At 41.7% G+C, this 13,909-nt stretch overlaps 1 protein-coding gene across 16 annotated transcripts in view; it reads left to right on the top strand.

The window, feature by feature from the left end:
* CCDC88A (coiled-coil domain containing 88A) overlaps positions 1–13,909 on the top strand; it is a 125,422-nt gene that overhangs the window by 54,223 nt on the left and 57,290 nt on the right. For all 16 annotated transcript variants that reach the window (XM_038750955.1, XM_038750954.1, XM_038750953.1 and 13 more), the window contains 2 exons: positions 3,941–4,081; positions 11,962–12,131. In XM_038750955.1, coding sequence (XP_038606883.1) covers positions 3,941–4,081; positions 11,962–12,131 — 311 coding nt within the window. The remainder of the gene's footprint in view (positions 1–3,940; positions 4,082–11,961; positions 12,132–13,909) is intronic.

The following is a 13,909-nucleotide window of genomic DNA, read 5'->3' as shown; positions in this document are numbered from 1 at the left end:
GTACGTGATCATAGTCAAATCTAAAGCAAGATCATTGAACCGAAAGGGAGCAGATGATCTGAAAATTAAACAGTCGGTAAATTATTAAGCATTAGGTGCATGCAAAGCTAAGAAACTTTCAGTGGAAATGTAAAAGTTTCGGTTGTCATTCTTAAGGAATTAACAGCCCAAGGAAGGAAGACCAACCACTTTCCAAGAAAAATAGTAAATGATCTTAAACCCCCACAATGCCTAGGAATCTTGGCATACATTGTCCGGCTTTAATTTTACGGTCCGCCTCTCAGTGTGTTTCCTGGCAATTGGAGAGTGTTGATGGGTTCCCTCCAGCACTTCCCACACATCACCTTGGTCTTCTTAGTATGGTAGTGAAATAGAAACTGACAGTGTGGGCGAATCCACTCTCTGTTTCAACTTAATCTTCCAAGCACCACAATAATGGGAAGAGAGGCCTCTTGGAGCATTTCTTCTTACAAGTGAGGTCATTGCAACGTGTATAGGGGCCATTGTGCTACAGCATCATCATCATCATCATCATCAATCGTATTTATTGAGCGCTTACTATGTGGAGAGCACTGTACTAAGCGCTTGGGAAGTACAAATTGGCAACATATAGGGACAGTCCCTACCCAACATTGGACTCACAGTCTAAAAGGGGGAGACAGAGAACAAAACCGAACATACTAACAAAATAAAATAAATAGAATAGATATGGACAAGTAAAATAAATAAATAACAGCAGTAGTAAATGTCATGGAAACCATCTAACCCAACAGTCCAGGGATCAAGAAAAGTCTCTGGCAAAACTGGAGCTCCCCACAGCTGAATGTATCTAAATTTTTCCTCAATAAAAGTAAGTTTCTGCCACTGTCCGCCGCAGCAGGAACCGAGCTTCAGTTTCCTCCGTCGGTTGAATGAGAAAGGGGAGTCCTCCTGACCGTCTTATTTCCTTGGGGAGCTCCGCTGAGATTAGACCCACGCGATCGTATGTAGGAACATACCTGGTTCCTTCCACCTTCAGTGGTTTCTGGACAGCACGGCTTCCTGTTCCTGAGGATTTATGCCCATTGTTACCTCACCTCATCTCCAGCCTTTTCCTCAGGCAGAACTACAGTTGGTACAGCCAGTTCAACTTACAGTGGACACAAGGCGCCTAAAGGGACCCAGTTGGAACAGAAGGATTAATGTCCACGTACGAATGGATCGTTGTTTAACTAATTGGTCACTGCCTACTTGGCCAGGTGGTCCAAGGGGGAAGGATGCAGGCATCAGTGTGAGTCCTGCCTTTCCGCTGTCCTTCAAGAGACCCCAAAGGATGCAGGCATGAGTGTGAATCCCGCCTTTCCGCTGTCCTTCAAGAGACCCCAAAGCAAGCCATTTTATTCCCTCCAATTTAGACTGGTAGCCCTGAATGGGATCGTAACTGTGTCCAACCGAATTATCTTGTATCTCCCCAGCAGGTAGTACAATGCATAGAACATAGTAAGAGTTTAACAAATACTATCGTTATTAGCGTTATGAATTCCTAGCCCACATGGGACTTAATTTAAAGTACAAGATTGTTCAAACTTTCAAAAAGGTTGAGTGACAACTTCAGTTGGGCTTACTAATTATTTGCCCATGAGTGAAGCCTTAGGTGACCCCTAAAATTCTCACAAGTGGTATATCATAAAACAGCTGAACCAAACTCTGTGTAGATTTTTACTGAAGGATATAAAAATAATGTGTAACTTTGCTGTGACCTCATGTAGTGCTTTCTGCCCAGTGAAAGGGAAATGTGCTCATTTTAGCTGTCACTCCTGAACTAAGGCAGTGGGTCAGCAGATCTGTGATTCTTACTATTTGTGACATCTTCTATTCTCATGAAGCCAGAGTGAAACACTGATGGATGTTAATGGTACTCGATTAAACTTTCACTTTAAAAATGCAGATGCATTAGATAAGTTATTCACAACCGAGTTCTTTATGTTCTCACAAAGACTAGCTCTTAAATCGAAACAACATAATAGCGTGTTGCTTATGAGATGAAAACCTTTTTCTTTGAATATTTAGTGTAATAATTTGAAGTAGGCATGTATTATGGACAATTGTGTAGTACTTGCATTACAGAGCCTACAGAAAACTTGTAAAAGAAAGATAAGGCAAGTTGACATGTAAAGAAATTTGTAATGATGAATGATGAGCAGGTGATATTTAGAGAAAAGTTAAAGCTGTGTATTTGATGCAACAGCCCTCCTATAATGTAAGCATTGTGTTATTGAAAAGCCCTGCAGTAAGGAAAATTTATGCTGTAATACTCACCAATCCCAACATTGCTTGCATGGCTTAATGGATAGAGCATTGGCCTGGGACTCAGAAGGTCATGGGTTCTAATACTGCCACCACCAAGTGTCTGCTGTGTGACCTTGGACAAGTCACTTCACTTCTCTGGGCCTCCATTCCCTCATCTGTAAAATGGGGATTGAAACTGTGAGCCCCATGTGGGACAGGGGCTGTCAACCCGCTTTGCTTGTATCCACCCCAGCGCTTAATACAATACCCGGCGTCCAGTAAGCGCTTAACAAATACCAAAATTATTCAAACACTTAGTACGGTGCTCAAGCTCAAGTTTAGTGCAGTGCTCTGCGCTCAGTAAGCGCTCAATAAATACGATTGAATGAATTCACACAAACCGTTTCTTTTGATACTGCGGTGTGGCGTAACTAAGCAGGCTGTCGTCCAACAAGCGTTTGGTCATTTCCAAACAATCTCGAGCGAAAACAGAAATTGTGGCAGAGTGGATTGAGTTTCACTACAGGCCTTGTTTTATTCAAGGTAATGATTAGGAAGTTCAGTAAGTTCTTCCATAGCTTGTGTTTCACTGTGCATTTTGAGTAGAACGCAAAAGTTGATTAGGGAGCATTCTTCCAGTAATTATCATCATCATCATCATCATCAATCGTATTTATTGAGCGCTTACTATGTGCAGAGCACTGTACTAAGTGCTTGGGAAATACAAATTGGCAACATATAGAGACAGTCCCTACCCAACAGTGGGCTCACAGTCTAATCTGTGATTAGATCTAATCTAATCTTTCATCTGTCTGGACACAGCACAGTGTGGCATCAGAAGAATAAGTTGTGCAGAGGCATAGAGTGTCAGAACTCGTATTCAGAGCTAGGTTTCCTTAACACGGAGCTCTGCAAGAATTCACCTCCCATGCTATAGGGTACCTGATTTGTATTGTACTGATTGTATTGCAGTTCTTTATTTGGAGGTCATATAGGTATTGAAAACATGTATGATGGCAGAGCTGATTGTATTTCAGTACAGGCTTTGCTTTATTCAGAGGTGCTGACTAGAAAGTTTAGTGTGTCCTTCCATAGTTTGTGTTTTCACTGTGTGTTTTGCAAAAATCTTTTCACTATGTGTTTTGCAAAAATCTTCAAATTTGCAAAAATTTGGTGTTCAGAGCATATCCCATTTTAAAAAATCTCAATCCATAATAGACTTTTCAAGCGACATGCATTTCTGGTATGTTCTACTAGCCCATTTGAATTACTTGTTTTATTTTTAAAATTGCATGCCCCACATGTGAGCTAACTTACTGTAAATGAAATGAAACAGGTATTTAAGTATTGGCCAATTTCTTGTCAACTATGTCATTATCATCATCAATCGTATTTATTGAGCGCTTACTATGTGCAGAACACTGTACTAAGCGCTTGGGAAGTAGAAATTGGCAACATAGAGAGACAGTCCCTACCCAACAGTGGGCTCACAGTCTAAAACTGAGTCGTGGAAAGTCAAACTGAATTGGGACTAAAATGCAGCTTTAGAAAGAGCTTACCTACTTATTCGTTCTTTTGGTGACTGATAGTTGTTCAAAGCAACAAATTATGTTCTGATCCCAAAGGGTTAGTGTAAAGACTCCATTTGGGGCTTATTCTTTGCATTCTCAAGGTAACGCATAATCAGGAAAATGTGTTTGATATGCAATGGATGGAGGTGACTGACATGCCTCAAGAGCATCTGGAGCCACTCTTGAAAAATATGGCACTGCATTTGAAAAGACTTATCGATGAGAGAGATGAGCATTCTGAGGTATGTACGCACTTGATTCATTTTAAAAATTTCTGAGGTTTTGCTTTTCAGTGAGAAGAAGCAATCAGTTATTCTTCAGGGACGTTTGAATATTACTATTTTGCCCCCCGTGACAGTAAAATACTGTATTTCATTTTATGTGGGGCACAGGAGCGAATGTGCACCTAGATAGAGGCATCAGGTTGCCACAAATTACCATTGTTACATTTTTTAAAAAAATTGTGATTATGTTCCTGTGTATTTTTAAAGTCGTAGCCCACAGATGTGGCAACATTGCGGAAGTGTAAAACTGAAAATGTGGTTGATGTGAGTGGGAAAAGAATTGCAGTGGAAGCATGAGAATGAGCTTACGGTCAAATTTATTGCCATAGTTTTAAGATAATGGCAAAAATAAGAATGGAAAGAGCAGGTGCTTTGGATAAAATGACTGCCTGGAGTTTTGAAATTCCAAGTCAGTGCCATGTGGCGCTGTCAAGAAGTACACTCACATTTTCTGAAAAGGCAAAACTTTGCTCATTAGAGAGTGTGATATTTTTTACCAAGATCAGTATTTTTCCTTTCCAGTTATACTCCACTTCTCGCAGTCCCAAATCCATCTTTGGAGGCAGATGTGAGCTGAGCCTTTCTCCCTTCCTTCCTTCCTGCTCTTCCTTCCCTCCTGCTCTTCCTTCCCTTCCTTCCTTCCCTCTTTTCCTTTCTTCCTTGCTTCCTTCTATCTTTCTCTTTTTTCTTTTTTTTTTTTCCAGATTCAGACTCCCCTGACTAGACCTAGCAAGTATATGTACTGTTTGGTATGGCTTATGCACTCTCAGAGAAGGAAGTTTAGGTATTTTGGGGCAGGTGGTGAACAAAATCACATGATGAGGGGAACTTCTGTAGCTCTTTATTTGCAAATTTGTAGCTTATAGCTATGTAGGGGTGTATTCAGCTATGAGTGCCAGTTGTAATTGCTTGTAGTAGCCAAAAAGAACATGAAAGAGAAACAGATAGTGAGGGGTTTCAACCTGGCTGATTCTTAAAAGAGCCAGGGAACAGAAAAGGAAGGGGCAGAGAAGGTGTTGAGAAAAGCGTCACTCGAGTCAGAGGTCCTGGATTCCCTTGCTCTTTTTAAGTTCAATATTCCGTGCTGAAACAGATACGTTTTCCATATCTATTTTCCCTCCTCTTTGCTACTAGCCCCTCTTTCCCGAAAATCATCTCGATACCTAGCCAAACATTTAGAATTATTGACCCAAAGTCTTATACTTCCAAATGAAGTATTGAAAAGGGGATCGTGGTAAAAATGATGTAGAATGATTGGATTTACTTGGCTAATGTAGCACAGCCTGTAGCTTCTTGAGTTCAGGTCAACGATCTGGGGCTGCTGTGACTCTCACGGACACGTTAACTGCCGGCAATCCAGGCAGTGGCTGCAGAAAACATGGGAGCTGCCCACCACTAACCAATCCAAGTACAGTTGCAAACCATTTCACTTTCCTCCAAAGATACCACGCCACTCTGGGCTCTGTCGGCTTGAATGGAAAAGGATATGCCAAGTTGGTTAGGCTGATTTTTCCGTTCTCAGTGTTGCCTGGTCTCAAACATTTCACTTGCACCTGTTCGTCTAGCACAAAAGAAGTGGCTGTATCAAGTGTTATTGCCAACTCCAAATGGAGGTCATGCTCTCCTGCTGCAAATATTCTAAGCCAAGTTGCAATCTTGTATAAATCTGGCTCTTTGCAAGATTTGCGGTCTTGGACTCTGTTATCAGTAGGAGGAATATGAAATTAAAGTGATTGGGTTAAGTTCTGGTTACGAATAAAATGCTATAAAGCGATCACGTTATAGCATGTAGTCTAAAACTGAAAAGATTCTCCCGTCTAATAATACTGTAGCTGTTTTGTTTTAACCTGGATGATCTTTTTTTATCTGTGGAAATTGAATACCGCACCTCAATTTGTAAAATAAAATTATCACTTAGAGGGAGAGGTTTTGTGCCCAAGGCACTTTCCCGTTCTCATTTCTGTGGGATAGGCGCTGCTTAAACTTCTCCATGAAGAGGAGCTTTTGTTGTGTTTCAGTGACACAGAAATGTGCACATGGGAGCACTGAGCAGCTAATTCAGTGAATTTAATATCTCTTCAACACTACCCTTTAGAATAGGGTATTCAAAGATCTGGGGAAAACTGAATGCACTCTTAAATTTGCAAAAACTATGTTAGGGTAGAATAGGCATTTTAATCAGTCCAAATGCTTTGTCAAAAGTCAAATAAAGCATATTATCATTCTGTAGCCAATGCATTTAGATTACTTGTTGAAAGCTTTATTGGAGTAAGCCAATTAGTTCTCTTCCTGTGACTCTTTCATGATTCTGTTCGCAGCTGGAGAGAAACAACCCGAGGATCCTTATCACTGGAATAGCAATCATTTTTTTGCAACTTATAGGCACAGTGGCTTTTCAAGAAGACATTATTTCTAAATCAGCAGCAGCTGAAATTACCTGATTAGACAGTTTGGGGGGAATTTTTTTTTTCTAAAATTATTTGGGTTACTGTGACCTTTAAATCCTTACTCTTTGGTGTCCTGGCATGATTACCTTTTTTTTTTCCCTGAAGATTGGCATTGAATATTTCAGTGGGTCTCTGGGTCATTAGTGAGGCTAGGCTTGAACTCAGGCTTTTTTTAAAAAAAAACAAAAACAACACTCTATTTTTGTCCTAAATGGGTTCTTATTCTATGCATGATATGAAGCTTTGTAACTTCCCTGTTGAACAGAACCATGGCCTCATTCCCTCTCAGATCTTTCATCTGCCACTCTAGGAGCTCCATAAAAGCTGTTCAGTTTGCATTTTCAGTCGGTTGGTGTGATGTCTGCTTGAACAGAAAAGTGCTATATCGTAGTAGGTGCTTTTGCTCCCGCAGTGATTAATCCAGATAAGGAGATGAAAAGATCCTATAAGAATCTAAACAATCTCACAACACCAATACCACTACTTGAAAGGCCCATTCTCTCAGGGAATTTCAGTGCATTGTAGGCAATGGTGCAAAATTATGGAGAAAGTGCACTGGACAACATTGGATTGGTAAGTTAAATAGCAGTGATCAACTATCCAAGCTGCTCAAGACCTAAGCAGGACATCTTATTCAGAGCTGAAAGGTATCAATTTTTCAGTGACCAAAGGGATGCTTATTGAAGTCTGTGTTGTGGAAAACGAAACAAGCCAGGAAGCGGAAAACGAAACAAGCCAGGAAGCATAGTGATGGGGTGAAGACATACGAGACTATGCAGACTGAAAGCAAACCAAGAACTTCTACATATCATCATCATCATCAATCGTATTTATTGAGCGCTTACTGTGTGCAGAGCACTGTACTAAGCGCTTGGGAAGTACAAGTTGGCAACATATAGAGACAGTTCCTACCCAACAGTGGGCTCACAGTCTAAAAGGGGGAGACAGAGAACAAAACCAAACATACTAACAAAATAAAACAAATAGAATAGATATGTACAAGTAAAATAAATAGAGTAACAAATCTGTACAAACATATATACATATATACAGGTGCAGTGGGGAAGGGAAGGAGGTAAGATGGGGGGGGATGGAGAGGGGGACGAGGGGGATATCGTATCCCATATCCCTGAAGAGTGTTTATGTATTGACAGACTCCACCACAGCTTTCCCCAACTCTAGACTGTGAGCTCATTGTGGCTAGGAAGTGTGTCTGTTAATTGTTATATTGTACTCTCCCAAGCGCTTAGTACAGCGCTTTGCAAACAGAAGCAGCATGGTGTAGAGGATAGAGCGTGGTGAGTCTGGGAGTCAGGAGATCGTGCGTTCTAATCCTGGCTCCTCCACTTGTCTGCTGTATGAGCTTGGGGAAGTCACTTTACTACCTTGTTCCTCAGTTACCTTATCTTTAAAATGGGCATTAAGACTGTGAGCCCCAAGTGGGACAGGGACTGTGTCCAACCTGATTTGCTTGTATCCACCCCAGTGCTTAGAGCAGTGCCTGGCATATAGTAAGCGCTTAACAACCACCACAATTACTAGTAAGTGCTCAATAAATACAACTGAATGAATGAAGGAAGGAACTTCATCCTTATCACAGACAAAGAGCTCTTAGAAAGATGGCAACAGCAATTTAGTAAGGGCTTCTACCATTGAGGGTGAAACTTTTTGAAGAATAGTTTGCCTGTCAACTTGTCTGCCATGCATTTTTCTCCCAACACTTAATGAAGTTACTACGGCCGTCAGGGCCGTGAAGAATGACAGAGTTGCAGCATCTGATAGCCAATTGAGAGGATATTTGGCTTGGCCTCTCACGTGGGCACTTCTTTTGCCTTCGGATCACTGAGGAAACGCCTTCAAGCGTGCCACCATTGTCATCATCTTTAGGAAAAAAGGAAGAGTCAGCTGCAGCTGTTGTCCAGTCTCCCTGGGTGCTCAACTGTCCAGTCTATTTGCTATAAGTGATACCATACTTTCTGGCCTATTAATTCTAATTTTAATTGAGTGTCCGGGTCAGAGAGGGTACGTGTCGACGATGAGGGGGTATGGTCAGAAATGTTGAAAACCCAGCGTTCTGACCTCACCATTCATTCAATCGTATTTATTGAGCGCTTACCGTGTGCAGAGCACTGTACTAAGCGCTTGGGAAGTACAAGTTGGCAACATATAGAGACGGTCCCTACCCAACAGTGGGCTCACAGTCTAGAAAGCCATGATTCCCCAAAAGACCCCATTTCTGGATATGGTCAGTAGAAGTGCATATAAAAATATACGTACCTGCCAGGCATTTTTCTAAGCGCTGGGGTAGATACAAGCTAAATAGGTTAGACTCAGTCTGTATGGGGCTCACGGCTTTAATCCCCATTTTACAGATGAGGTAACTGAGGCACAGAGAAGTCAAGTGACTTGCCCACGGTTACACAGCAGACAGGTGGCGAAGCTGGATTAGAACCCAGATCCTCAGACTCCCTGGTATGCGCTCTTGCCATTAGGCCATGCTGCTTCCTTCAAAATTCCTGTCCAACATTTGAACCAGTCTAGCACTAGTCCTTCGAAGAATTGTGTACCCACTTCATAGTATTATGATGATGATGATGATGGTGGCATTTATTAAGCGCTTACTATGTGCAAAGCACTGTTCTAAGCGCTGGGGCGGATCCAAGGTGATTAGGTTGTCCCACATGGGGCTCACAGCCTTCATCCTCATTTTACAGATGAGGTAACTGAGGCACAGAGAAGTCAAGTGACTTGCCCACGGTTACACAGCAGACAGGTGGCGAAGCTGAATTAGAACCCAGATCCTCAGACTCCCTGGTATGCGCTCTTGCCATTAGGCCATGCTGCTTCCTTCAAAATTCCTATCCAGCATTTGAACCAGTCTAGCACTAGTCCTTCGAAGAATTGTGTACCCACTTCATAGTATTATGATGATGAAGATGATGGTGGCATTTATTAAGCGCTTACTATGTGCAAAGCACTGTTCTAAGCGCTGGGGCGAATACAAGGTGATTAGGTTGTCCCACATGGGGCTCACAGCCTTCATCCTCATTTTACAGGTGAGGTAACTGAGGCACAGAGAAGTCAAGTGACTTGCCCACGGTTACACAGCAGACAGGTGGCGAAGCTGGATTAGAACCCAGATCCTCAGACTCCCTGGTATGCGCTCTTGCCATTAGGCCATGCTGCTTCCTTCAAAATTCCTGTCCAACATTTGAACCAGTCTGGCACTAGTCCTTCGAAGAATTGTGTACCCACTTCATAGTATTATGATGATGATGATGTTGATGGCATTTATTAAGCGCTTACTATATGCAAAGCACTGTTCTAAGCGCTGGGGCGAATACAAGGTGATTAGGTTGCCCCACATGGGGCTCACAGCCTTCATCCTCATTTTACAGATGAGGTAACTGAGGCCCAGAGAAGTCAAGTGACTTGCCCACGGTTACACAGCAGACAGGTGGCGAAGCTGGATTAGAACCCAGATCCTCAGACTCCCTGGTATGCGCTCTTGCCATTAGGCCATGCTGCTTCCTTCAAAATTCCTGTCCAACATTTGAACCAGTCTGGCACTAGTCCTTCGAAGAATTGTGTACCCATTTCATAGTATTATGACCTGGACTTGAGGTTGGAAAATCCGTTTTGATCCCTGCCAGTAGCAGCAACCCAATTCACAGTGACTTGGGGAGCTTCTGGAAGGATCGACAGACATTTTAAGAGCAACGTATGATGTTTGAGCTGCCATTGGCGGCGGCTGCGACTGGGCCGTAGTCTGCTGCTAGGAATCAAAAACAAAGGACTTAATTGTAATCAAGACCTATTTGAGCCGGTAACTATTTTTGCCGTCATGTCACCCTCATGTAGAAAGAAACTTGACTGTCCTCACCGGATTTATTCTTCTAAAGTAATGGTCCTTATTATGTAGGTGGTTGTAAATTTCAGAAATTTTCCAGTTACTGAAGATAATCTGGGGGGTCTAATTGCCACCCGATGAGATATTCCCTTTCCCCTTGGTAGATCAATCCTGCATTTGGCCTCTTCTTGCCATCTTGCAGTTCCCTCGGAATTTATCATGCCGCGTGGCTCAGTGGAAAAGAGCACAGGCTTCGGAGTCAGAGGTCATGGGTTCGAGTCCCGGCTCCACCAGTTGTCAGCTGTGTGACTTTGGGCAAGTCACTTAACTCCTCTGTGCCTGTTACCTCATCTGTAAAATGGGGATGAAGACTGTGAGCCCCACGTGGGACAACCTGATCAATCAATCAGTCAATCGTATTTATTGAGCGCTTACAATGTGCAGAGCACTGTACTAAGCGCTTGGGAAGTACAAATTGGCAACACATAGAGACAGTCCCTACCCAACAGTGGGCTCACAGTCTAAAAGGGGGAGACAGAGAACAGAACCAAACATACCAACAAAATAAAATAAATAAGATAGAAATGTACAAGTAAGATAAATAAATAAATAAATAAATAGAGTAATAAATATGTACAAATATGTATAAATATGTAAACCTGATCACCTTGTAACCCCCCCAGTGCTTAGAACAGTGCTTTACACATAATAAGCACTTAATAAATGCCATTATTATTATTGTGGGTCTACCATCATTTTAATCAGTATTGTAAGAAACTTAAAGATATGTCATCAGAACATGCTGATTGGAAACACATCCTGCTTATCGAAGTACACTTTGCGCTCTAACAGTTTTATTATTATTATCGTTTCATAATACTAATAATTGCTCTCGTCTGAAATTTGATCAGTTTGAACTGTTTGGGGTTAAAAGCAGAAGAGCGGTAATCATCCGAAACCTCTCCTTCCCTCGTTTTTAACATTTTTCTAGAACTTGCTCCCTAAATGCAGATGGCGGGTTTTGGTCAGAGTATTTAAAAGTGACTATTAAATAGGTGGAAGCGAAATCGATTTTCAACCGGAAGCAGCGTGGCTTAGTGGCAAGAGCCCGGGTTTGGGAGTCAGGGGTCGTGGGTTCTAATCCCAACGCCACCACTTGTCTGCTGTGGGACTCTGGGCAAGTCACTTAACTTCTCTGGGCCTCGGTTACCTCCTCTGGAAAATGGGGATTAAGACCGTGACCCCCCCGACGTGGGACAACCTGATTACCTCGTATCTACCCCAGCGCTCGGAACAGTGCTTGGCACGTAGTAAGCGCCTAACAAACACCATCATCACTATTATTGTTAAGCGCGTAGTACATTGCTCCGCAGACAGTAAGTGCTCAATAACTACGATGAAATGAATGAACTGGAAATTAGTTTTGATTTGTCGTGGCAATAGTTGACTTTGAACCCATCGAATAAGCCTTTGTGGATGTGGTAGTTGCTCTACTTTGATCCTTAGGTGCCTCCCGTAATTTTAACTGTTTAAATCCTTAGACCATCATAGAACTGTCTGAAGAACGAGATGGCCTTCACTTTCTCCCACATGCCTCATCTGCACAATCGCCCTGTGGCTCCCCAGGCATGAAACGCACTGAAAGCAGACAGCATCTCTCGGTGGAACTCGCCGACGCAAAGGCAAAAATAAGAAGGCTCAGACAGGAACTGTAAGTGTTCCCTCCTTTATGGGAGAACAGTGCTTGGTGCATAGTAAGCGCTCACCAAATATTATTATTATTATTCATGATTAACCGAGGAATTTTTTTTATTTCGTGGGCCTGTTGCCCGATAATCTGGTGGGTCTAATTGCCACCTGATGAGATATTCCCTTTCCCCTTGGTAGATCAATCCTGCATTTGGCCTCTTCTTGCCATCAGGCAGGCCACCAGTTCCCTCGGAATTTATCGTGCAGCGTGGCTCAGTGGAAAAGAGCACAGGCTTCGGAGTCGGAGGTCATGGGTTCGAGTCCCAGCTCCACCAGTTGTAGGCCTGTTGCCCGAATTAAAAAAAATGAAATCGGTTTTATAGCAGGTTCTAAACAGATGGAATAATAAGATAAAAAGAGAAATAAGTTAAAAATTTCCTCCTGCTTCATTCCAGCATAAGAAAAGCATTAAAAAACCAAATATACCAAGTTGCAAGGAGAGGATAAGTGGAGGAAGGCGATCAGAAGTGGGTGGAGGAGACGAAAACGGTTGGAGGGAGAGAAGACCGGGCTTGTAGCACTTGGGCCAGAAAATTTTCAATTTAGATCCCTTGGAAGCTTGCATGGATTTTTAATATCAATCTGAAATGGTTTGAAGGAGGTGGTTGAATCCCTTAAGGGGGGAAAAAGTCCCTTTCCTAGGCTATAGGAAACCTGGAAGACAAAAAGATGCAGCTCTCATTTGCGGATGTCGGCAGTATTTCATGCCTATTGAGTTGGGTCCGCCCAGGATATTCTATAAACAGCTGCACTAGGAAAATTAGTGAAAAGATTGCAGTTATTAGTTTGACTGGCAGTTAATAGATAGCCTAAACATTGAACGCTAGTATGTTCTGTATAATTTACTACAATCCTCTCTAGTCTGTAGAAGAAGCCTGCAATTAGAACCGTAATGAGGGCCATGAATCGTTTAACATTTTGCACTGTATTTGAATGCAATTTGTAAATAAATTTCACCAGAACATGGGGTGCGTTTAAAATCCTAGACTTCTTGCAGTGATTTAATAATATTTAGTGTACGACTATGTTATTGGAATTAAAATTATAAAAATGTAAGTAGAAAAATTTACTGGAAAAAAAAAGAAGCCAAATTACAAAATAGAATCCAGAATGGATTAATTGAGAGCAAGCATAGTTTAATGCTCTTCACATATTTCAAACTGTATTATTTCGCATACCTTTTTCCCCCTCAAGGATTTGTAACATCTATTATTTATGGGATGAATCTTCAATAAATTACAAGGATTTAAGGATAAAATGGATATCCAGATGATATAAGCAGATTTGGCTGCCATATCACTTAGAAACCTGCTAACTCTATATAATTCAATTCAAATTGCTGCCTAATAGTCTGCGATTTTGGAACAGTATACTAATACCTTGTTCCCAGCTATAATGAAATTGATAAGTGCAAAATCGTATTTGTCAGGCTTATTGTTTATGGCCCAGCCTTTGGTACCAGAAAAGCAACAATATATTATAAATACCACAGGATTAGATTCTGTGTGACTCATCCAGCGCTTAGAACAGTGCTTTGCACATAGTAAACGCTTAATAAGTGCCATTATTATTGTTATTATAGTATAGACTAAAATTTGAGTAGAATGAGATCCTTCCGCTTACATTTTGAAGGTCAGTAATCTTTGTTTGGAGCATAAAGAAGAAAAGATTGTCCCTGGAGGGCCAAGGATCATGTCTAATTCTCACCTTTGTATTGTTTTTTCTCGTCACTTAATACAG

Source organism: Tachyglossus aculeatus, chromosome 9 (genome assembly GCF_015852505.1).
Source record: "Tachyglossus aculeatus isolate mTacAcu1 chromosome 9, mTacAcu1.pri, whole genome shotgun sequence".
Classification (NCBI taxonomy): Eukaryota; Metazoa; Chordata; class Mammalia; order Monotremata; family Tachyglossidae; genus Tachyglossus; species Tachyglossus aculeatus.
This window is presented reverse-complemented; position numbering and strand designations above follow the sequence as displayed.